This window comes from Megalobrama amblycephala, linkage group LG10 (assembly GCF_018812025.1).
Source record: "Megalobrama amblycephala isolate DHTTF-2021 linkage group LG10, ASM1881202v1, whole genome shotgun sequence".
Classification (NCBI taxonomy): Eukaryota; Metazoa; Chordata; class Actinopteri; order Cypriniformes; family Xenocyprididae; genus Megalobrama; species Megalobrama amblycephala.
Genome location: NC_063053.1, coordinates 31,641,434 through 31,663,991, shown reverse-complemented (window position 1 = coordinate 31,663,991; position 22,558 = coordinate 31,641,434). Strand labels below are relative to the sequence as shown.

At 38.8% G+C, this 22,558-nt stretch overlaps 1 long non-coding RNA gene and 2 gene segments (V, D, J or C); 2 read left to right on the top strand and 1 right to left on the bottom strand.

Moving 5' to 3' along the window:
- Window positions 1-4,374: 4,374 nt before the first annotated feature.
- Window positions 4,375-6,781, bottom strand: LOC125277425. Its single transcript, XR_007186900.1, has 2 exons — window positions 6,102-6,781; window positions 4,375-4,829 (listed from the first exon to the last, which is right to left on the bottom strand). It is a non-coding gene; the product is annotated as an uncharacterized LOC125277425 (long non-coding RNA).
- Window positions 6,725-7,318, top strand: LOC125277424. The segment is given in 2 exon segments: window positions 6,725-6,864; window positions 6,972-7,318. Coding segments are annotated over 2 exon segments (381 nt in total).
- A 13,466-nt stretch (window positions 7,319-20,784) lies between these two features.
- LOC125277418 lies at window positions 20,785-21,318 on the top strand (the record flags this gene model as incomplete). The annotated part of the segment is given in 2 exon segments: window positions 20,785-20,927; window positions 21,035-21,318. Coding segments are annotated over 2 exon segments (333 nt in total), but the record flags the coding sequence as incomplete, so codon positions are not given.
- Between the last annotated feature and the right edge of the window lie 1,240 nt (window positions 21,319-22,558).

The window sequence follows — 22,558 nt, the reverse complement described above, 5'->3', positions numbered from 1 at the left end:
GGAGGTTATGACGCTCTTGCAAAAAGGAGCTATAGAAGGGGTTCTCCTCCCAGCAAGCTGTCAGGGTTTTACAACCTATACTTCATTGTTCCAAAGAAGGGACAGATCAGGTCCGAGGACTGGTTTGTTGTGATAGACCTGAAAGATGCTTACTTTCATGTATCCATCCATCCTTCTCATAGGAAGTTCCTCAGGTTTGCTTTTGGGGACAAAGCTTACCAATACAGGGTTCTTCCTTTCAGCCTATCATTATCACCCTGCACGTTCATGAAGTGCGTGGATGCAGCGCTGGCTCCATTGAGACTCCAGGGCATCCGCGTGCTGAACTATATCGATGATTGGTTGATATTAGCTCAAACAGAACAGTTGGCAGTTCAACATCGAGATGTTGTTCTGTCGCACATGAAAAAGCTTGGGCTGAGGCTCAATGCCAAAAAGAGTGTGCTGGTTCCGAGTCAGATTGCAAACTATCTAGGAGTAATCTGGGATTCTACCACGATGCAGGCACAGCTGTCTCCTGCTCGTGTGAATTCCATTCTCGGAGCCGTGAATGGGGTGAAGTTAGGCCAGTCACTCACTGTAAAACAGTTTCAGAGACTGTTGGGTCTGATGGCAGCTGCGTCCAACGTGATTACTATTGGCCTTCTGCACATGAGACCCTTACAGTGGTGTCTCAGGACCAAGGGGTTTTTCCCTGAGGGGAAATCCTTTTTGCATGATCAAAGTCACGCGGCGATGCCTTCGTGCTCTGGTCATGTGGAAAAAGCCTTGGTTCCTGTCCCAGAACCCATGTTGGGGACTTCTCGTCGTCGCGTAATGCTTACGACGGATGCTTCCCTCACGGGCTGGGGGGCGATCATGAGTGGTCGCTCAGCTCAGGGTCTCTGGGAGGACCATCAGTTCCTGGCACTTAAATCGGCTGGAAATGATGGCGGTATTTCTTGCAGTAAAATACTTCCTCCCAGACCTGAGGGCATTAAAATGTGGGAGCAGACGCCCTGTCGAGGCAGGGGCCGAGGCCCGGGGAATGGAGTCTCCATACTGAGGTGTGGAGCTCACTTTGGAAAACTTTGGTCGAGCTGAAATCGACCTATTTGCTTCAGGGGAATCAACCCAGTGTCCACTGTGGTTCTCCCTATCTCATTCAGCACCACTGGGTCTGGATGCCATGGTACAGACGTGGCCGAGGCTGCGTCTGTATGCATTTCCCCGTTCGCTCTGCTCCCGGGAGTTCTGGAGAAAGTACGCCAGGAAGGGGTCAGTCTAATATTGATAGCCCTGTACTGGCCAACCAAAATATGGTTCTCAGACCTAGTGTCACTTCTAGATGGCTCCCTGATGGAGCTTCCTCTCAGGCAGGACCTCCTGTCTCAAGCGGGCGGCATGATAATTCATCCACGCCCAGAACTATGGAGACTGTGGGCCTGGTCTCTGAGGGGGCCAGGCTCATAGATGCTGCTCTCCCAACTGAGGTTGTGGAGACCATACTCCACTCCAGAGCTCCCTCCACGAGGAAGTGTATGCGGCCATTTTGGCCATACTCCTCTGGGGGATTCCTCGGTAGGTCGAAACCCCCTTTTTTATACGCTCCCTCTGTGGTACTCTGAGGCTGAGGCCTTCAGTACGTACAAGGACTCCGGCCTGGGACTTGGCCGTGGTATTAGAAGGGTTAGCCGAGGCTCCCTTCGAACCACTAGAGGAAGTTTCAGAGAAATTCCTCACCCTTAAAGACCATATTTCTACTGGCTATTTCATCTCTTAAAAGAATAGGAGATCTTCAAGCACTTTCAGCTGCTTCTTTGTGTTTGGAATTCGCACCTGGAATGGTCAAAGCGTTCCTGCACACTAGACCAGGCTATATGCCTAAGGTCCCCACCAAAGTCCCAGGTTCCATCGTACTTTAGGCCTTCCATCTTCCTCCATTTACAACTTCGGATCAGGAGAAACTCAATCTGCTCTGCCCAGTGAGGGCTTTAGATGCATATGTCCACAGAGCTGCCCTGTGGGGCAAAACAATCAATTGTTTGTGTGTTTTATGGGTCTCATTAGAAAGGAGGTCCAGCATCTAAGCAGAGAATGAGCAAGTGGGTGGTCGAGGCTATCTCACTTGCTTATGAGGGGGCCGGACAGCCATCTCCATTAGCTGTCAGTGTTCACTCGACTAGGGGTATGGCGGCCTCAAAGGCCTTAATGTCAGGAGTATCCATTAATGACATATGTGGTTCTGCTGGATGATCATCCCAGCACACATTTATTGGTTTTACAACCTGGACGTAGGCTCCTCTCCGGGGTCCTCAGTTCTGTCTACAAGATAACAGACAGGTACTTGGTGATACGGCGTAGTTGGGATAGCGTTCCCATCACGTCATTCGACGTAGCGTCGATAGTTCCCACGAAAGGGAACGTCTCGGGTTACAGATGTAACACCTGTTCCCTGAGTAAGGGAACGAGACGCTACGTCACATTGCCATACCCCCGGCATACCTGTGAGCGTCTTGCTTCAGACATATTCCAGAAGCTAGCGTTCTTTGTTCTGGGTATGCTTTATAGTTTCCTGATCCGTGACGTCACCCGCCTCTGACGTCACGTTTCCTCATTGGTTGGATACAGAGGTGCTTCACGAACACAAAATGCAGAGGGTTCCCATCACGTCATTCGACGTAGCGTCTCGTTCCCTTACTCAGGGAACAGGTGTTACATCTGTAACCCGAGACGTTTTCGCGGTAGCCCTGTATATTTCTATGGCATCGCTGTTAAAGAATAATTAGCTGGTGAAGTGGATTTACGTGTTGTAGAGTTAACAAAAGTTATCATGAGCATTGTAATGTTTAAAGCGGATGTCTTAACAAATGTCAGTAGAACGGGAAGATTTTAAAATGAGCAGTTCATTCATAAATACATACGATCGCTGTGGAAATACAAGCCGGAAGTCAAAAGACAACGAGCGCAGCGCTGAAAAGGGGCGGGGCTACATAAGGTCTATAAGGACGGTAATGGTATAATGTATATCTTTAATAATTAAAAAATGAATAAATGAATAAAATAATAATGGGAATAATAATATAAATATCTAAAATATAAAAATATAACCAAATCAAACCAACACCTAACATATACCACACATGATTTTAATGCACCACCTCAGCTTAGGCATACCTACAAATAGTAATTGTACTGTGAATGAGAAGAAAAAAAGAAAGAAGAAAAAAAAAGCAAGAAAAAAAAAAAAACAGAAACTATGAGAGGTGTGGTATTTGTTAAGGTATATGTCATGCTTTCATTATAACTGTCATTTTATTATTATTATTATTATTATTGATATCACTGTCCCGCCATCACAAAACATCATCATCGCCATCTTTAGCATTACTAATGTTTTTAATTACTATTGTTGTTGTTATTATTATTATTATTATTATTATTATTATTTATTTTATTATTATTGTTGTTGTTGTTATTAATGTTATTATATTATTACTATTGCAGTTGTATTGTCAATACAAAATTATCACCATTACCATATTTAGTATTACAATTATCACTGTTGCCATTATTATTGATACAAATGTTATTGTTATTATTATTATTGATTTTACTTTTTCTGTCAACACAAATTTTTTCATCACCATCTTCAGTATTAGTACCGCTTCTGTTATTATTATTATCAATGTTATCTACTGATATTACTACTGCCGTCAACACAACTTATCATCACCATCTTTAGTATCATTATTATAATCATTACTGTTATTATCAATGCTATTACTGTTTAAATACTTCTACTATTACTACTATTATTTGTCATTTCTGCTTAGTTTTCATTGCTGTTACTATCACTGCTGTTTTATTGTTGTTTTTGTGTTTTGTTGTTGTGTTTTGTGTTCACCCTATGTTGTAAGTTTTGCACTCCTAAAAAAAAAAAAAAAAAAAAAAAAAAACTAACAATAATGGTGTCATATGTTGTTTTGTTTTTGTACATTAAACTACACTAAAGTCATGGTGTATCAGTAACATGCAGATGTTTTTCAAGCAGCTCCTTCATCTAAAGCTGTTTATAAATGTATTACTCATAACTCATTTCTCATGAGCAGAAGTGAAAGTGTTCCAGTTGAGAGCGTTGAACCAATCAAAGAGTGAAACTGTGAGTTTGAGGTGAAAATCACATTTGCATTGGCAGGTTTAGTGATTGTGATCCTCTCAGAATAGAGCAGCTCCGTCTCCAGTGACCATGTTCAAACCCCAAGAGCTTCATTTGACATTTCCTGCTAAATGCAGCTGTTCTCAACTATTACAATCAATCAAAAGCAGCTGAAACTTTAGTGCAGGACTTTGAATGAACGACACACTGATCAATGATGCAGTCCGACACAAATGTAACGCGTTCAGAAGCTTTATTGAATGAACAGCAATGGCAGCACATTGAAAGACTGCTTCAGTATTGAGCTGTAAATCACGTGACTGCTGTGAATCCTGCCGGACGCTCAGATACGGCTCGTCTGGACCGGAGAAACATCAGCACTGGGAGCTCTTGAGGAACGAGGCCTCGTGATCAGCTCCGTCATGTCTTACTCTGCAGACGAAGCGATCCGCGCCTTCCCAGCGTGCTTTGCTGAGGCTCAGGACGCTGCTGCGGCTGTAGCGTCCGTCCCGCTCGCTCTCTGCGCTGGTCTGAACCCCCTCGCTGACCTCTGACCCGTCCAGCGTCCAGCTCACCGTCGCCCCCTGTGGAGAGTAAGAGCTGAGCAGGCAGAGCAGTGCGGCTGAGTCTCCAGAGATCTGCAGAGAAGAGGGCGGCAGCAGAGACACGGAGGGCTTCACTGCGGGACCAGCTGCACAAACACACACAAACACACATGAACAACTGTAGAAATTATGATTTGTCTTCAAATATAAGTTAAATTTTAAAATGATCCCCAGAATGATTTTGAAAAACAATGTCGAAGTAAATTGATTATTATATTGAAATTTCATTACAATATCTAGAAAGCAAATTTAATTTCAATATTATTTTTATTCAACATTTCAATATTAATTGTATTTTAAAAAATATTCTGCTATTCAGACACTCATAATCATAATCATCAGATTCAAATTTGATATTTTAAAGTTATATCAAATTTATATTAATTTTCAAATTTCAACTAAGTTTCTTTTTGTCTGATGAACCAACAAAGTTATATTTGTCTGTATTATAAAACTATTATAATACATTTTAAAAAAACTCTTAATTGTTAAATTTATCAAGAATTATAGACAATTATATATATTGAGAAATAAGTGAATAGAGTTAAAGTACTGCAGTCAATACATAAAATAAATGAAACTTTAGCAATAATACAAACTTAAATTATTAATGTAAAACAATGACATTTAAAGACAATAGTAATTTTTAAATTTAAATAAATAATGAAAAATATGAAAAATATACTTGTTTGATTTTTTTTCATAATTAAGTTACAAAACATTTGAATCTCAATCTAATTTTTAAAAACATCCACATGAAAGTTGATCAATATACTGTGATTTCTTCACAAGATTTAGAAAATAAATGTAAATAATTTCAGCATTAATTGTATTTTTAAAACTATTCTTCTTTTTTGACATAATAGTAATTTTCAGCAGTTTCAATTATACATTTTCAAAAAATTCTGTTACGACACAATCATAATCATCAGCAAACTTAATAGTTTAAACGATTGATTTTTAAAATGTTCAATAACTAAATTTGTCTTTGTCTGATGATGACGCACACAATTAGATTTATTTTGTCTGTTTTATCAAACTTTGCTGTCATGACTTTAAAAACCCTTAATTGTTAAATTGACATTTAATTATAAACAAAATTATATATATATTAAGAAATAATTAAATATATCATAAAATACTGCCATCCACACATTAAAATACAACCGAATGTCACCAATAATGTTAAATTGTTCATGTAAAATAATTTACATGACATAAATTATGAAATCAAATATTGAAATTATTAAAGAAACTTTTAAAAAAAAATTCTAATAAATAAATAATCTTAACAAATTTTTGCTAAAATAATAAAAAAATTAAAAATTAAGTAATAAGATAATTTAAGAAAGACTTACTTCTGATCACCAGTTCAGTTCCTCCACCGAAAGTGTACCACAGTGCTTCATTCTAGTGAAAGCGTCGTACAAAAACCTCCGTCACACTCAAATGAACACAAACTCCAGCAGAGAAAGAGACGAACGACACTCACACACATTGATATGAGACTCAACAGCAGCTCTTCTCAACATCAACATGATTGAGCTGAAAACACACACTAAATATTCATCTTTAAATGAAATACTTGTTATTGTTACTTGTTATAATCAGTCAAAAACTAAATTCATCACATTTACAAAACATGTGTGATTTAAACTCTGCCAATTCTAATGACCTGCTTTATAATGAAATCTTTAGCCAGATGTAGATGGTCATTCTCTATTGGATGACCTTTGACCTGTTCTACAGTATCATGATGATATCAAATCTGCAGCAGGTATTAAATGCTCTCAGCATCAAAGTCTGAATGAAACTGATCATTAAAACAGTGTTTAGAGGGAGAAGATCCACCCAAAATAACATGAAGTAAATCAGGAGTGTCTGTTTCTGAAAATGATCAATAGAAATTTATTAGCAAAGATACTAAATGACAAAACAGTGTTTCTGCTGTCTTCAGGGAAATGATCTGGAGTGTGTTTGCATATTGATCAGATGCTTCAGTGCTCTGAGAGTGTTTATAGTGCTGTGAGTTTAACACTTCATCACTGACACACACAACAATCTTCATCAACATGACCTTCATCATCATCTGGACGCTCTTATACTGCTTTATACTACAAGGTGAACAGCATGTATTTGGAACAAGTTAAATTATATAATTTTAACACAATCTTAAAATGTAAAAAATAATATCGATTTTAATGACTGATAAATGGTTTGTTTTTCAGGCTGTAGAGCTCAGATCACAGTGACTCAGACTCCTGCAGTAAAAACTGCAACACCAGGAGAAACTGTTGAGATGAGCTGTAAACTCAGTAGAGCTGCTACAGACTGCAGCCCAGCCTGTGTGTCCTGGTACTTACAGAAACCTGGAGAAGCTCCTAAACTCCTGATTTATCAAACAAGGAGCCTCCAGTCAGGAACTCCATCTAGATTCAGTGGCAGTGGATCTAACAGTGATTTCACTCTGACCATCAGTGGAGTCCAGACTGAAGATGCTGGACATTATTACTGTCTGAGTTATCACTACATCAACAGTAAAAATGTGTTCACACAGTGATAAAGAGTCGTACAAAAACCTCCATCAGTCAGAGTCACAGTGACTGAACTGATACTGCAGCTGCTCAAAGGAGGATCTGAAACAACATCGTCACACAAACATCTGAAATAAAATCATCAAAATTCAGCTTTTTTTAATAAATTATTGAGGTCAGCATTCAAAGCATTAGCTGAGAGAAACAACTAGACAAAGTCCATCAGTGTCACTGTTAATTTTCCTCATATTCATACCCTCTTTAGACTAAAAATGTTGTGGAAAATGTATATCTGCCTTGAGATTTTGTGCTCTTATAGATCAGTGACATGATTGAGATCTACATGTGAGTCGTCCACCATATTGGATCAGTCAGATCTGGTCCGTGAACACTGGAGAGCAAGTGAACTCCTGACTGCATCTGCAACCTCTGTAATAAAGTTTCATGAGAACTAGTTAAATAGTAAAATCACTGTGGGGCATCGATTATAAAACACAAAGTTCCATTAGTTGCTTTTATTTGAGATATGGATCAACATGTGGATCAAGGTGTGGTTATTATACAAAAGAACAACAATACTGACATAAATCACAAGTATAAAAACATCAAACACTCATAAATAGTTGCAGAAAACAATCAAATCAACTTCCACTTGATGAACACACACAGTCCTCTATCAGAACACAGTCCAGACCTCAACTCTCATTCTAGTGATTTCCAGCATGTCCACGAGCTCCAAGAGGAAGATGTGTGGCAGATATTTAAGGAATAATCAGTATCGCCCTCTACTGCCTCATTCCCTTCATAACCTCATTCACATATGAATATCTATATATGCAATAGACATTAGCTGCTATTTTCACAGCATTTAGTTGATCATTAATGTGATTTTTCTGCATATCAAGTTAGATTTTCAGATTTTTACAGATTTTCCTCTATCCATCTGTGATTTAAAGCTCATTGGTTTTTACAGCCATATGCTGCACAGTGCTGTGACATTTGCAATGAAAATGCATTAATTCATTGTTATATGAACCTTATATATGAACCGTGTCTCTCTATTAGTCAAACTCGTGTCTCAAAGCAAGTTAAATTCATTTTTCATCATCAGGTGGAGTGATTGTTTTCCTGTCAGAATAGAGCTGTTCCTGAAACACCAGAAACACTGAAAATATCTATAAAACACCATGAGAGATGAGTGAAATGCGTCTGTCATGCATGTTTACCTCAAAAAAATGTCATTTAAATATTTTATATCTGTGAGGTTCATAATTTGGTCAAATGTTCTTGTTTCATCATGTATCTGCAGGTGTTTTCATGCTCCATTGAGTGAAGTTTATTTATGAAATAAAATTGGCTTTAAAATAATAAATGTAATTGTGAGAAAGTATAAAAAGGTCACAATTATTTTTAAACATCCAGTTTGCTGCAGCAGTGTTTGATGAGGGAAATTTAATTTCTTCACATTTCTGCTCTGCTGTCAGTGTCTGAGACACATTTGAGAGGAAACGCTTTGAATTTGTGTCCCACCCCTGTGATTGGAGCTCAATATCAGAGCGTCTGTCAGTCCGACTGTAAATCCAACATCACTGTCCTTCAGTTTCACTCATTCCCAGTAAAGATGAGGACACACGCTCTGATCATCTGCTCTCTGCTGCTGCTGCTCAACGGTGACACTCACTTTACTGCATTTACTACATTTACTACAGTACATGAACTTGTTCTGGTAAAGATCATTAATGTCTTCTGCTGATTTTCTTCTTGTTGTGTGTTTCAGAGTGTAGAGGACAGATCACCGTCACTCAGAGTCCCTCAATGACAGCAGCTCAACCAGGACAAACTGTGAACATCAACTGTAAAACCAGCACAGATGTGTACAATGATGGTTCTGATGATTGGTTAGCCTGGTACTTACAGAAATCTGGAGAAGCTCCTAAACTCCTGATTTATTGGGCCAACACCCTCCAGTCAGGAACTCCATCTAGATTCAGTGGCAGTGGATCTAACAGTGATTTCACTCTGACCATCAGTGGAGTCCAGACTGAAGATGCTGGACATTATTACTGTCAGAGTGCACACTATATCAGTGGCTGGGTGTTCACACAGTGATAAAGAGTCGTACAAAAACCTCTGTCAGTCAGAGTCACAGTGACTGAACTGATACTGCAGCTGCTCAAAGGAGGATCTGAAACAACATCGTCACACAAACATCTGAAATAAAATCATCTAAATTAATCTGCCACTCTTAATAATTATAGAGGTCAGAAAGAGATTTTGTGCTCTTATAGATCAGTCACACGTTTGAGATCTGAGTGATTTCAGTTGCCGCCTTTTATTAATAATAGATATTAATTTTCATAATTCTCCATGGTTATTTGATTTGAGTATCTCATCCTAACATGTCATTTGTTCACTATACACTGTATTCATACTATATACTGCAGACAGTAAGAGTTTTATATCAGCTGCTGTTTTAATTGTAGTCCTGATCAACAGTTCAGTTCAGACACGCCTCTCCCTCCTCTGCACCAATCACAGCCTCCGATAAGAAAGAGCAAGATAAGAATATTAATTTGTGCTTTTAACTGATTTTTTATTGAAAACTTATTCACAACACTATGAGAAGATACAAACTGGTATCTGATGATAACATGAGCTGATAAACCTCAGTGTAACTGATGAATATGAACAAACCTCTGATCCAATGGAGAGAAACTGGAACAGGAGAAACTTCTTCAGCTGGTTCTTACAGAAACCCGGAGAAGCTCCTGAACTCCTGATTTATTCCACAAACTGCCTCAACAGTGTCATTTACTGAAGTCAAACAGTGAATCTGAGCGAGTTAAACTCATATTTCATCATCAGGTGGAGTGATTGTGTTTCTCTCAGAATAGAGCAGATGTTCATCGTCCTCAGAGGAGTTTGATGATCCTGTGACTCCAGAAACACTCAAAATAACTATTGAGCAGAAAAACATGTAGAAAAGGGTTTTTTGCATTTTGAAATGTAGAAACTATAAAAATGCTCACAGCTGCTCACACACTTTCACACACTTTCACACACTACTGACACACAGAGGACAAACACAGGAACTACACATGTGCTCAAAACTGACTTATGACTGAAATCAGCTCTATTAGACTGTGATCTGTCCTGTGACAGACGGGTTTGACTCAAATATGCTCAGAATTGTTTGTAAAATTATATTAAAACAAACAAACAATAATGTCATCATGTTGTTTTGTTTTTGTACATTAAACTTCACAGTAAAGTAATTATGTATCACCAGCAACATAAAGATGTTCTTGAGCAGTTTTTCCAAGTAGCTGCTTCATCTCAAGCTAATAGAGTGCCCCAGGGATGACGCAGTTTTGTAGGCAAAATCCAGAAGCGAGTTAGCATTTTAGGACTTCCGGTTCCAACGCCGTGAAGTCTATGGGTTTTTTGAATGGGTTTCTGCTGAATCGCCTGAAATAAGGTCTGTGGTTAACAAAGCCTCTAAATACTTTCACGTTTTGATCTATGACATAAAACACACCAGTTATAACCCACTTGTGATTTTTTTAAGCTTTTACTGTGTCTTAAAATCGGCGGTTGCTAACAAGTTGCTAAAAGGGACTACTTCCTTTGGCGGGGACTTTAGACGTCATCATTAAAAACGGGACATTTGGACAGCATTTCTCATGAAAAAGTGGATAAGTATTAATAACAGCGCAGATCATAATCAGCGAGCATGTTTTTAAATAAAGTTGTTTTTTAAATACAGTTTGAGTAAGCTTGGTGGTGGTGACATTGATCTGCGACTATGGTGTGCTGTAGTCCGTTTATAGCCTACTGTTAGCCTTTTATATCTGACGACTTTATTTAGGCTTCAAAATCTATAAATGTTGTGTTAACTCGTAAAGATCATCTTGATAGACAAAACGTGTAAGTGTCATAACCCTTTGTTAAACACAGAGCTTATTTTCTGCGATTTTCCAGAAGTCTATGGGAAAAATGCATAGGCTTTCAACCGAGGGAACCCGTGCGCCGCTAACTTCCGGGTTGGCCTACAAAAACGCGTCATCCCTGGGGCACCATATAGCCCTGTCCCAAATGGCACACTCCGGACTTGTGGACTTCCTCAGAGTCCACACTTTGGTGACGTCATGTAGTGCGACCTATAGGGCTCTTGGCGCGAGTCCACGAGGGCGCATTGAGAGGTATTTTTGGGACAGACTCGATCGTCACGGCGGAAATATCGGTCTGGTCTGTGCGTGAGTTTCAGATGAATTTACAGGTTTAAATATAAATACTAGGTTTACATATGACTCAGTAAAGCCCTGACATTCGGTTCTATTTATTTAATGAATCATAATGCGATTGTATTATTCAACACGCTATTATTATGTTTGAGATATCAACCACTGGTCAATGACCATAATGTTTGTATAAACTGTAGGTAACAACAGGTAAAATGTACACCTAGGTCATAAAAACCGTAATGATACCTATACTTAAATATTTTCTTCTCAGTCATGTCATCAATCTCCTCCCATCCGTTGTCTGATTGGCATTTCGCAAGGATTCATGGGTAGTTAAAGTGTGCGGAGCCTGCATCTATGCGGGCTTCGCGGAAGACCGCTTCAAGGGTACAAAGGGGGCGCTGCTGAGCACACTTCAGAGCGTTAAAATGCTGAATGGGACGGCCTACGGACTCGTAGACTCGGTGAGCACGCGTGATTTAAAGCTGCAGTAGGTAACTTTTGTAAAAATGTATTTTTTACATATTTGTTAAACCTGTCATTATGTCCTGACAGTAGAATATGAGACAGATAATCTGTGAAAAAATTAAGCTCCTCTGGCTCCTCCCAGTGGTCCTATTGCCATTTGCAGAAATACACAGCTCCCGGTAAGAAACAACCAATCAGAGCCAGGAGGAGTGTCTTAGCAGTGTCAATCAAGCTTGCGTGTGCGCTGATCTCACCCCTCTCATGCACAGCGCATACAGGCGTTTAAATTCAAGATTACCGGCAATGTTCCCTCTAAGCTGTGCGCGTGCGCGGCCGCGCACTTCTGAAGCCGCGGCCGCGCAGAAGAAATAATTGCCGCGCAGAGAACAGACATGAAAATGATTGTAGTAGTTTAAATGAGAAATAATTGCAGTGCTCTGGACAACCGCTATAGAGTTATTGTCGCTATAGAGTTGGAACCGGTGAATGCGGTTTACAGGTTTCATAGAAAGAGAACGATTGAGCGCGTGTGAGCTGGCTGGCCCTGAGCCAAATCAGTCGCTGTAAGAATACTGTCATGTTTGCGGACTAAATACATCAGGGATGGACAACTCCGGTCCTGGAGGGCCGGTGTCCAGCAGAGTTTAGCTCCAACCCTAATCAAACACACCTGAACCAGCTAATCAAGGTCTTTAGGATTAGTACACAGCAAAAACTGCAGTGTTAAATTAACTCTCCTGGGAGTACATGTGAGACCATACTCAAGAGTGTTAAAGTGTTAAAATAAGAGTGTTAAAAGAACACTGAAAAGTGTTAAAGTTAATAAGATAATTAAGTGATTAATTGAGTAATGATTGACCATTATTGAAGACACCTGATGATAACAAGCAGAATCACCAAAGGAGAAAATCACAATTTTTAAGCCACCATCGTGGAGATGAGGGTTTGCTTTAGTTGGGCTCTTGTCCCTTGACTTTTTAAAATAATATTTAGTTTGGGCTGTTTTAACTGAGTTATGACATCCAGACAAACAAATGGAAAAAATGATCAGGTGGTGTTAGTTATGTTTTCACATAATCATTATTTGACCTAAATCACTGAACTCATTTAGAGCCCAATCTCTGAGTTAGATTGACATTATTGATTACAGCAGCACTGTGATTCTACAGCAGAAGATCAGCTTTATCAATATAATCTGAAGGATTTCACAAACAGTTCTGAGCAAAAAAAAAATGTTTCTCTTAGGCACACACAGACATCAAGTATCAGCCTGTGAATCTCAACAGTGGTGAGAATAATAAAGCATGTTGCAGTGTATTCTGGGTGCCACCAATCAAAATTCATCCATGGCTCCCATCATGCATTGCTGAATGAATAAATTATGAGCTGGATTGTTTTAGTAATTTCCTTTATTCTCATATTTTATTTTGTTCCGTTTATGCGACTTTTTAGTAGCTTGTTTTCTAATGTTCAGAGTTGATCTGTTGATCAGAATATGTTGCTTGTCACCGTCATTGAGATTCACAGGCTGATTCTTGATGTCTGTGTGTGCCTAAGAGAAAGATTCTTTTTTTTTTTGCTCAGAACAACTGTTTGTGAAATCCTTCAGATTAATATTGATAGAGCTGATCTTGTGCTGTAGAATCACAGTTCTGCTGTAATCAATAATGTCAATCTAACTCAGAGATTGGGCTCTAAATGAGTTCAGATATTCAGACCAAATAATGATTATGTGAAAACATAACCAACACCACCTGATCATTTTTTCCATTTGTTTGTCTGGATGTCATAACTCAGTTAAAACAGCCCAAACTAAATATTATTTTAAAAAGTCAAGGGACAAGAGCCCAACTAAAGCAAACCCTCATCTCCACGATGGTGGCTTAAAAATTGTGATTTTCTCCTTTGGTGATTCTGCTTGTTATCATCAGGTGTCTTCAATAATGGTCAATCATTACTCAATTAATCACTTAATTATCTTATTAACTTTAACACTTTTCAGTGTTCTTTTAACACTCTTATTTTAACACTTTAACACTCTTGAGTATGGTCTCACATGTACTCCCAGGAGAGTTAATTTAACACTGCAGTTTTTGCTGTGTACTAATCCTAAAGACCTTGATTAGCTGGTTCAGGTGTGTTTGATTAGGGTTGGAGCTAAACTCTGCTGGACACCAGCCCTCCAGGACCGGAGTTGTCCATCCCTGAAATACATCAATACGAGAGGCAACGCGAAACGAAAAGAAATGTGAAATAAAACGTCATGTTTTAATGAAAAGTGGTGGAAATAACGGATGATGGGCACAGAATGCTAACAAAACTCTGAGACATTTACAATCACACACCCACCACAGGTGAAGCGTGCAAACTCAAAATACATCAGTTATATACCTCAGTTTAAATAGATTTTTGTGTGTGGTGGTGTGGGTTTCAGGGATGTTTAGATAACTATAAACGAGTTAACGTTCACTTTTCTTAAAAATATTTAGCTATCAGTTTAAATGCTTCAGTTTGTTTTCACTATATAATATATTAAAACAAATGGAAGCATTTAAACTGATATAATACTGTATATCAGTTTAAATACTTAAATATTATATTATATTTTATTATATTATAATGTAAGCCTAATAAAAAATTGATAAATAAAAAAAATCTCACAAGGGGATTGTTTAGGGCTCTTTGCCACGAAAAATCTCCTCCCGGTATATAAAATCTGGGAAATTCATAAGCAATAAACATGTAATTTGATGGTTTAACGCTGTCTGTTGCTAATAATTGACTGTACAAAAACACATTATGGTTGTCCCAAACAATATCTTTGTAACTGCTCATATTATATTATTATAAAGAATTGAACTGTCCTGCAGGAGGACAGAAATTATTTTTTAATAGAATTTCTTGATAAAGACTGGTACAGTTAATACAGCAATGTGAAAAAATCTCAAGTAACTTAAAATGTGCTTAATTTAGTGACTGAACTGCTTGTTTTCAAACATATTATTTAATAAATCACTAAGTTACATCAAGGGTCAAATAAAATAGAAATGGCACATTAAAGTTAAATGTTACAGTTGCATGATAAAACCATTTTTTGTGTGTGTGTGTGTTTACGTTTATTGTACAGGTCTGATATAAAGTATGTTTTTGCTCAGGTGGCCAAAATGTGCGCTCAACAGAGAAAAGTTTTGCTCGGCGAGAAAAAAAATTAGAGGGAACATTGATTACCGGTGTGCCGCAGCTTTGCTCATGGCGGAAAAACAATCCAAACTGCCAATTCCTCGAGTGGCACCTGCTCATAAAATAAAGACGGGTAAACGGAAAAAGACAGATGACGATGATAAAAAAGCCAAAAAGAAAGAATTAGATAGAGCCCGAAATAAAACGAGGGTAAATATCGGAGCGGCTTTTCTGAGGTGGAGGGAGCTACATGTCCTGAAAGGATTAAAAACCGATGCAGAGTTAGCCACATTTCTGCTTGACAAGTAAGTATCCCTGCTTGATTTGTTTCATTTTTTAAGAACTACACAACTAAGATCATTTAAAAACAGGCCTGCCCGTCCCCTGCCTGATGCTTCCTCTTCTCCCCGCCCGTTGACTCCTCGAAGACGCTGTGGGTGTGAATTCCTCGTCGGAGCCCATTGACTCGGTGTCAAACTCTAGCCGCATAACATACAGATAAAATGTCACGCACTGTGCAAAGCAACTATTGAAACCTACTAATTCACTGGCTTGTCATGTTGCTGAAATAATGTACTAGCAAACCTTATTTAGCATTACATATCGATAGAATAATTACTTGCATACTGTAACGTTAGTTACCATTAGCTATATTATTATACTAGCTATTTATTACTCATAGAAATAGTGCAACGTCATATAGTTACATTACATGTATTGCAAAATACGTAATGTTTTGAGGACCAAGTTTGTAGTCAAAGTATGGGCAGGCCATAGTCAGTGTAAATCATATTGTTGATGTTTTGTCTGTACCAGTGAATGTGCCACAACTGTTTATCCGCCTTACTAGCCTGCGCGTTCACGGCAGGCTCCGTTGTGATGGGGGAGGAGCTGTGGAGGGAGGGCTGTAGCGCAGCACAGAGCAAGGGGGAGTGACCTGTGAGTTGTGCTTGTTCAAATTTTCAGGCTAAGTCAACGTTTTCTAAAAACTCCCTACAGCAGCTTTAAGTCCACGAGACCGAAAGTCCACATGAAGTGCGCCATTTGGGACAGGGCCTATAATGAATTTATTATTTGTAATATATGACCTTAATGTTTCTGTGCACCAGAGGGTGCTCTAGTTCACTGCTTTGTATGTTGTGTTGAAGTAACAAAAGAAGACCCAGTAAACAAAAGTGAATTAACACGGCACTCGTCTCAGCATAACGTTCATGTTATATAAAAGGATAAATATATAACATACTGGCGAACTCATGATTTAATGCAAAGATGGAGAACTGGCTACTGAATACGGCAGATCTGATGAATGTAGTGAACACATGGAACAACAACCCAATGAAATGGTTGTTTATTGGTCATATGGATGCCTTTGATGAGTAAGCTGAACACAGAGCTACCTACATAGAAAGGTTTGAACAGTTTGTTTCTGCAAATGACATTGCAAATGAGAAACGAGTTGCGGTGTTGATGAGTGTAATGGGTTCATAAGGACTGCTGTGAAGCTTAATTGCTCCGGATAACTGTTTTGAAATAACATTTCTCTCAGAAACTGATCATGATTGCAGAAAGATTTAGGTGTCATAACCAGAGTCAACCGCAGCTGATCGAGCCAGTTGTTAAAAAGAATGGAGATGTGAGGATTTGTGGAGATTTGAAGGTAACAGTGAATCCGGGCCTTTGTGTTGAACGTTACCTGATTCCACGAATAGAGGATTTATTCACATCATTAGCAGAGGGTCAACGCTTCACCAAACTGAACCTCTCCAGTGCATACTTACAAGTGCCCTTGGCAGAAACATTCACACAAATGCCTCACTATCTCCACGTCAAAGGGGCTCTTCTGTTACAATCGATTACCATTTGGTATTGCTTTGGCTCCTGCAATTTTTCAAAGGGCCATGGATCAGATTTTACAAGGCCTTCCCAATGTTCATTGCTATCTAGTGACATCTCAAGAATGTAGACGCAGTCCTCAGTCGTCTGGATGAGTTTGGGCTGTGTGTCCAACACGAGAAATGTGAATTCTTTAAAGATTTGCTGCAGTATTTGGGGACATCATTCATGCTCAGGATCTTCATAAGACACCAGAAAAGATCAGGACAATCGTGGATGTGTCTGCACCAAAGGACGTCATTCAACTTCATTCATTTCTGAGACTTGTAAACTATTACAGTCGATTTATCACTAACCTTGCATCAGTGTTAGCAAGAAATTACACAAGAAAGTACTGAATTTCTACCAATATCTGTACGGGTGAGAGTTTACAACACTTACAGACCACCGTCTGCTGACAACAATCTTCAGTCCAACAAAAGCCATTCAGATACAGAGAAAGACAAATACATAATTCACCTCTCTGTGCTTAAAGTCATCGTGAAATCAAAATGGACAATTCTTGTTTTGTTATGAAATGTTGCAGTATTTATTATAAATGATTTATCAATGCACATCATTATTTTTTAATATTCAGCTAAGTTTTCAAAGTTCACACTTATATTTGATGTTGTGATTGACAGGATGAGATGAACGAGCTCCTCCTGAACCTTCATTTAGAGCCTCATTTAAATACAGAATGAGTTCATTTGCATATTGATCAGATGCTTCAGTGCTCTGAGAGTGTTTATAGTGCTGTGAGTTTAACACTTCATCACTGACACACACAACAATCTTCATCAACATGACCTTCATCATCATCTTCATCTGGACTCTCACAGCGTTTGCTCAAGGTTTGTGGAGCACAAGTTTGATATCAATTCATTTCTTCAAGTATATTGTCAAAGTTTTGAGTTGATTTTCTTCTTGTTGTGGGTTTCAGAGTGTAGAGGACAGATCACCGTCACTCAGAGTCCCTCAATGACAGCAGCTCAACCAGGACAAACTGTGAACATCAACTGTAAAACCAGCACAGATGTGACCAGTGTTGGGACTTTATACTTGTTCAGCTGGTACTTACAGAAACCTGGAGAAGCTCCTAAACTCCTGATTTATTGGGCCAACACCCTCCAGTCAGGAACTCCATCTAGATTCAGTGGCAGTGGATCTAACAGTGATTTCACTCTGACCATCAGTGGAGTCCAGACTGAAGATGCTGGACATTATTACTGTCAGAGTTTCCATTGCAGAACAGATTCTGATGGTGCTTGTGAGGGTGATCTTACGTTCACACAGTGATAAAGAGTCGTACAAAAACCTCCGTCAGTCAGAGTCACTGAACTGATACTGCAGCTGCTCACACACTTTCACACACTTTCACACACTTTCACACACACTCAACAACAGACACTCTAAATCATAAAGAGATTCTCTCAGAAAGGTTTCTTTAGATCACTGTAAACTGAACACAATCACAAACTTCAGCAAATGTAGTTGTAAACAGAATCATGTATGTTCATTCATCTTCAGCTGTCAATCATAACACAAGAGCAGCATATATAAACAGCAGCTTACGTCACTCCAGTGAGAATATTCTTCCTGCGTCCCTCCATCACTCCATCTCCACCTTTATGTCCATTTTAATTCATTTCAGAAGTCCTGATGTTCATAGTCGAGTCTTGTGACAGAAACAGATCCTCCATCATGGACACGACAGATGTGTTTACCTGCAGCATTAGTGCTGGTGATTTACAGACTCTTTCTGCAAGTTACATCGTTACGCCAGTAGATGGAGACAAGAGACTGACTTTATGAGTGAATCAATGAATTATTAATCAACTGATTTGTTCAAAACACTGAATCATTCAGGAAAGAAACAAGCATATTTGATGGCTCTGTCCCAATGAAGAGGCTGCATGTTCGTTCTGAAGATCAACCAATGAAATGATCCTTCACAGCCGCACTGAAATGTTATTGGTTCACGCTATAGTCAGTCTCTGAAGGCAGGAAATCAACTCCTTTTTTCCCTTATTAATTTAATTATTGCTCCAATCCTCTTGACATCATATAATTTTATTTTATTTCATATATATATGGCTCAGAATATCAAGTCAAACAGTGAAACTGAGTGGAGTTAAACTCATTTGCATCACATTTGTGATTGTGTTCCTCTGAGAATTGAGCAGATCTCGTTTATCATGTATCTGCAGGTGTTTTCATGCTCCATTGAGTGAAGTTTATTTATAAAATATGAGCTAAAGCCCTGATCCAATGAAAGAGCCGAAACAAAAATGACACAAAAAAGGACATAATGTTACAATTATGTTTTATTGACTGAATTGTAATAAAATGAAGACTGTAAAAGCACACATATAGTCAGCAGATCTACTCTGAACACTGCTGTCTCCTCACAGTGTCTCCAGTGGACGCAGACTGGCCGCTCCGTGTGTCCTCACAGCTCACCGAGACGCTCTTCATCCACTCCTCCTCAGAGAGAGTCAGGCTGCTGCTCCAGCTGTACAGACCGTCCTTCTCCAGGAGCCCAGCGCTGCTCTCCTGAGACCTGCTGCTCCCGTCCACCTTCAGCTCAGGCTCCAGTCTGACGGGAAGCCCTTGTTGGCCACACACACCAGTGTCGCTGTGTTCAGAGAGGAGATCTCTGCGCTGGAGGGCGGCAGGACGCTCACTTTAGGAGGAGTGACGCCTGAGAGAAGCACAGAGAAATCAGTTACCAGTGGCTTTCCATTAAGGATTCAAGAGAAAACTAGGAGAAATTCTCCAACAGCGAGAGAAACAACATGAAGAAAACAGTCAAAGAAAATCCCATCATTATTCCTTCAACACATTAATGCTCACAAACTCCTACACATGAAAAGAGAAAATGTTCAGAATTCATTTCACATTCTGGTAAATATGCTGATTAATTATTAAAGCTGCAGTCTGTAAGTTTGTCTCTTTGTCTCCATCTCTGTTTGAAACCTGCAATTGCAGTTATTTGTGGAATGATCTTCCTCACATGGGTTGTGCGTCGGCACGGCTCCTCAGCGCGGACGAATCTAATGTTTTGAGGTGTTTGTGTGGCTGTCAGTCACCGCACCAGTGTGGATCTTCACTTACTTCACAATTACAGATTCGACATCTTGGAAGTTTGTTCAAAATAAGAAGTTTCACCGGAAAATGTCATCTGAACAAGAACGTAACGTGTCTGCCACTTTTGTTCTGAATGACTGAAAAAAAACTTTTACAATAAACCACGATACCAATGGCAGGGCTCTACAATGCGACTGTGAAAAAGTGTTTAGAAGCACCAGTGCGACTGATCCGATCAGACCCGGTTCTACAGGGGTGCTAGAGGGTACAAAACAGGACAAAAAGATTTTGCAAACGCGATGCGTCAGTGTGTATTTGTGTTTCCAGTCTGGAGAGTGTGGAGAGAGAAGGTGTTGTTGCAGCGCTGAACAATGTAGCCAATCACTGATGATTTCTTGAATACTGTGGCCAATCAGAGGCATTTAAGTTACACCATTCAAAACACTGGGGTTTTGAATATAAAATTATAAATATTTTTTTCTTTTGTTTTAACAAGTTGAAAAAAAGAAAATTTGGACTGAGAAAAAAACAACTTTTCAGGTCATTGTGCATCAGTTTTACAAACAAGAACCTGTCCTATACTCTAAAAAAATGCTTTTTTTTTTTCTTTTTTTTTGAGTATCTGTCTTCAGGTAAATGATCTGGAGTTCATTTGCATATTGATCAGATGCTTCAGTGCTCTGAGAGTGTTTATAGTGCTGTGAGTTTAACACTTCATCACTGACACACACAACAATCTTCATCAACATGACCTTCATCATCATCTGGACGCTCTTATACTGCTTTATACTACAAGGTGAACAGCATGTCTTTGGAACAAGTTAATTTATATAATTTTAACACAATTTTAAAATGTGAAAAATAATATATATTTTAATGACTGATAAATGATTTGTTTTTCAGGATGTAGAGCTCAGATCACAGTGACTCAAACTCCTGCAGTGAAAACTGTTAAACCAGAAGAAAATGTTGAGATGAGTTGTAAATTCAGTACAGCTCCAGGCTGCAGTCCACCATGTGTTGCCTGGTACTTACAGAAACCTGGAGAAGCTCCTAAACTCCTGATTTATAGAACAAACACCCTCCAGTCAGGAACTCCATCTAGATTCAGTGGCAGTGGATCTAACAGTGATTTCACTCTGACCATCAGTGGAGTCCAGACTGAAGATGCTGGACATTATTACTGTCAGAGTGAACACTACATCAGTGGTTATGTGTTCACACAGTGATAAAGAGTCGTACAAAAACCTCCGTCAGTCAGAGTCACAGTGACTGAACTGATACTGCAGCTGCTCACACACTTTCACACACACTCAACAGTGCAGAAACACAAATATGATCTTAATATCAGCTTTGTTGAGCTTCATCAGTATTTCTTCAGATAGATAGAAATTATTTTGATGTTATCATAATTTTTATTTATCCTCATTTCCACTCACTCAATATTTTAAAGATTGATATTTTTGATCATGTACTTTTATTATTTTTTCTTCCTAATCTTAGTCTGTCATCTGCTCAGTTTCTCATCACTGCAACCTTCCCTCAATCTCTGTGATGAAGTTATGGTGAAAGCAGATCTAAATATAATTCACACCATCAACAGGCAATAATCAACCTTCCCTGTGACTTTTCACCATTCGTTCATTTAGACAGCTGTAATAGTAAAAATGTAGTGATAGTATTCAAGAAGTTTCCACATGTAAACAATCAGAGCGCTAAAATCAGAGTGGAAATAGCCATTTATTTCTAAATTATGACAATTATTTGATGTAGAAATCATATTAACATTATAAGTGCACCTCAGGAAACATTATAAATAATAATAAATCAGTTGGTGAAGCGACTCAGACGCCTGCAGTGAAATCTGTTCATCTAGGAAACACATTCACCATGTCCTGTAAAAGCAGTCCTGACGTCTATCAGAGTTGGGATCATCAACCTCTATCCTGGTTCAGTGATAAAGAGTCAAAAACCTCCGTCAGTCAGAGTCACAGTGATTTGTGCTAGAAACACTGAATAAGTTCATTCACAAATATGAGGGCTGCAGCAGATGAGAAGATTTGAAGTCAATAACATCATTTTAGAGCTTCAGACGACTGAGAATATCGAGCACAGGTGAGATTATCAGAGATCCAAACACTGAAGGGTTCATCCTAGACCATTTGTCTATTTAACCCCAAATTTATCTGTGTATCATCTAGATACCCTGAAGACATCAAACAAGTGATCAACAGAATTTGGATTCATCAGATTGTTGAGAAGATATAGTTTCATAAGTGTATTGAGCCATGGCTAAATGAACTGATCTTCTAAACGCTTTAACTAATTAAAATCCTTTTGATAACTTTTGTCATTAGTGTCTATAGATGACATGCAAAATTTCATGTGAATCGGTCAAGTGGTTTAGAAGATCGAAAAAAAAGTTTT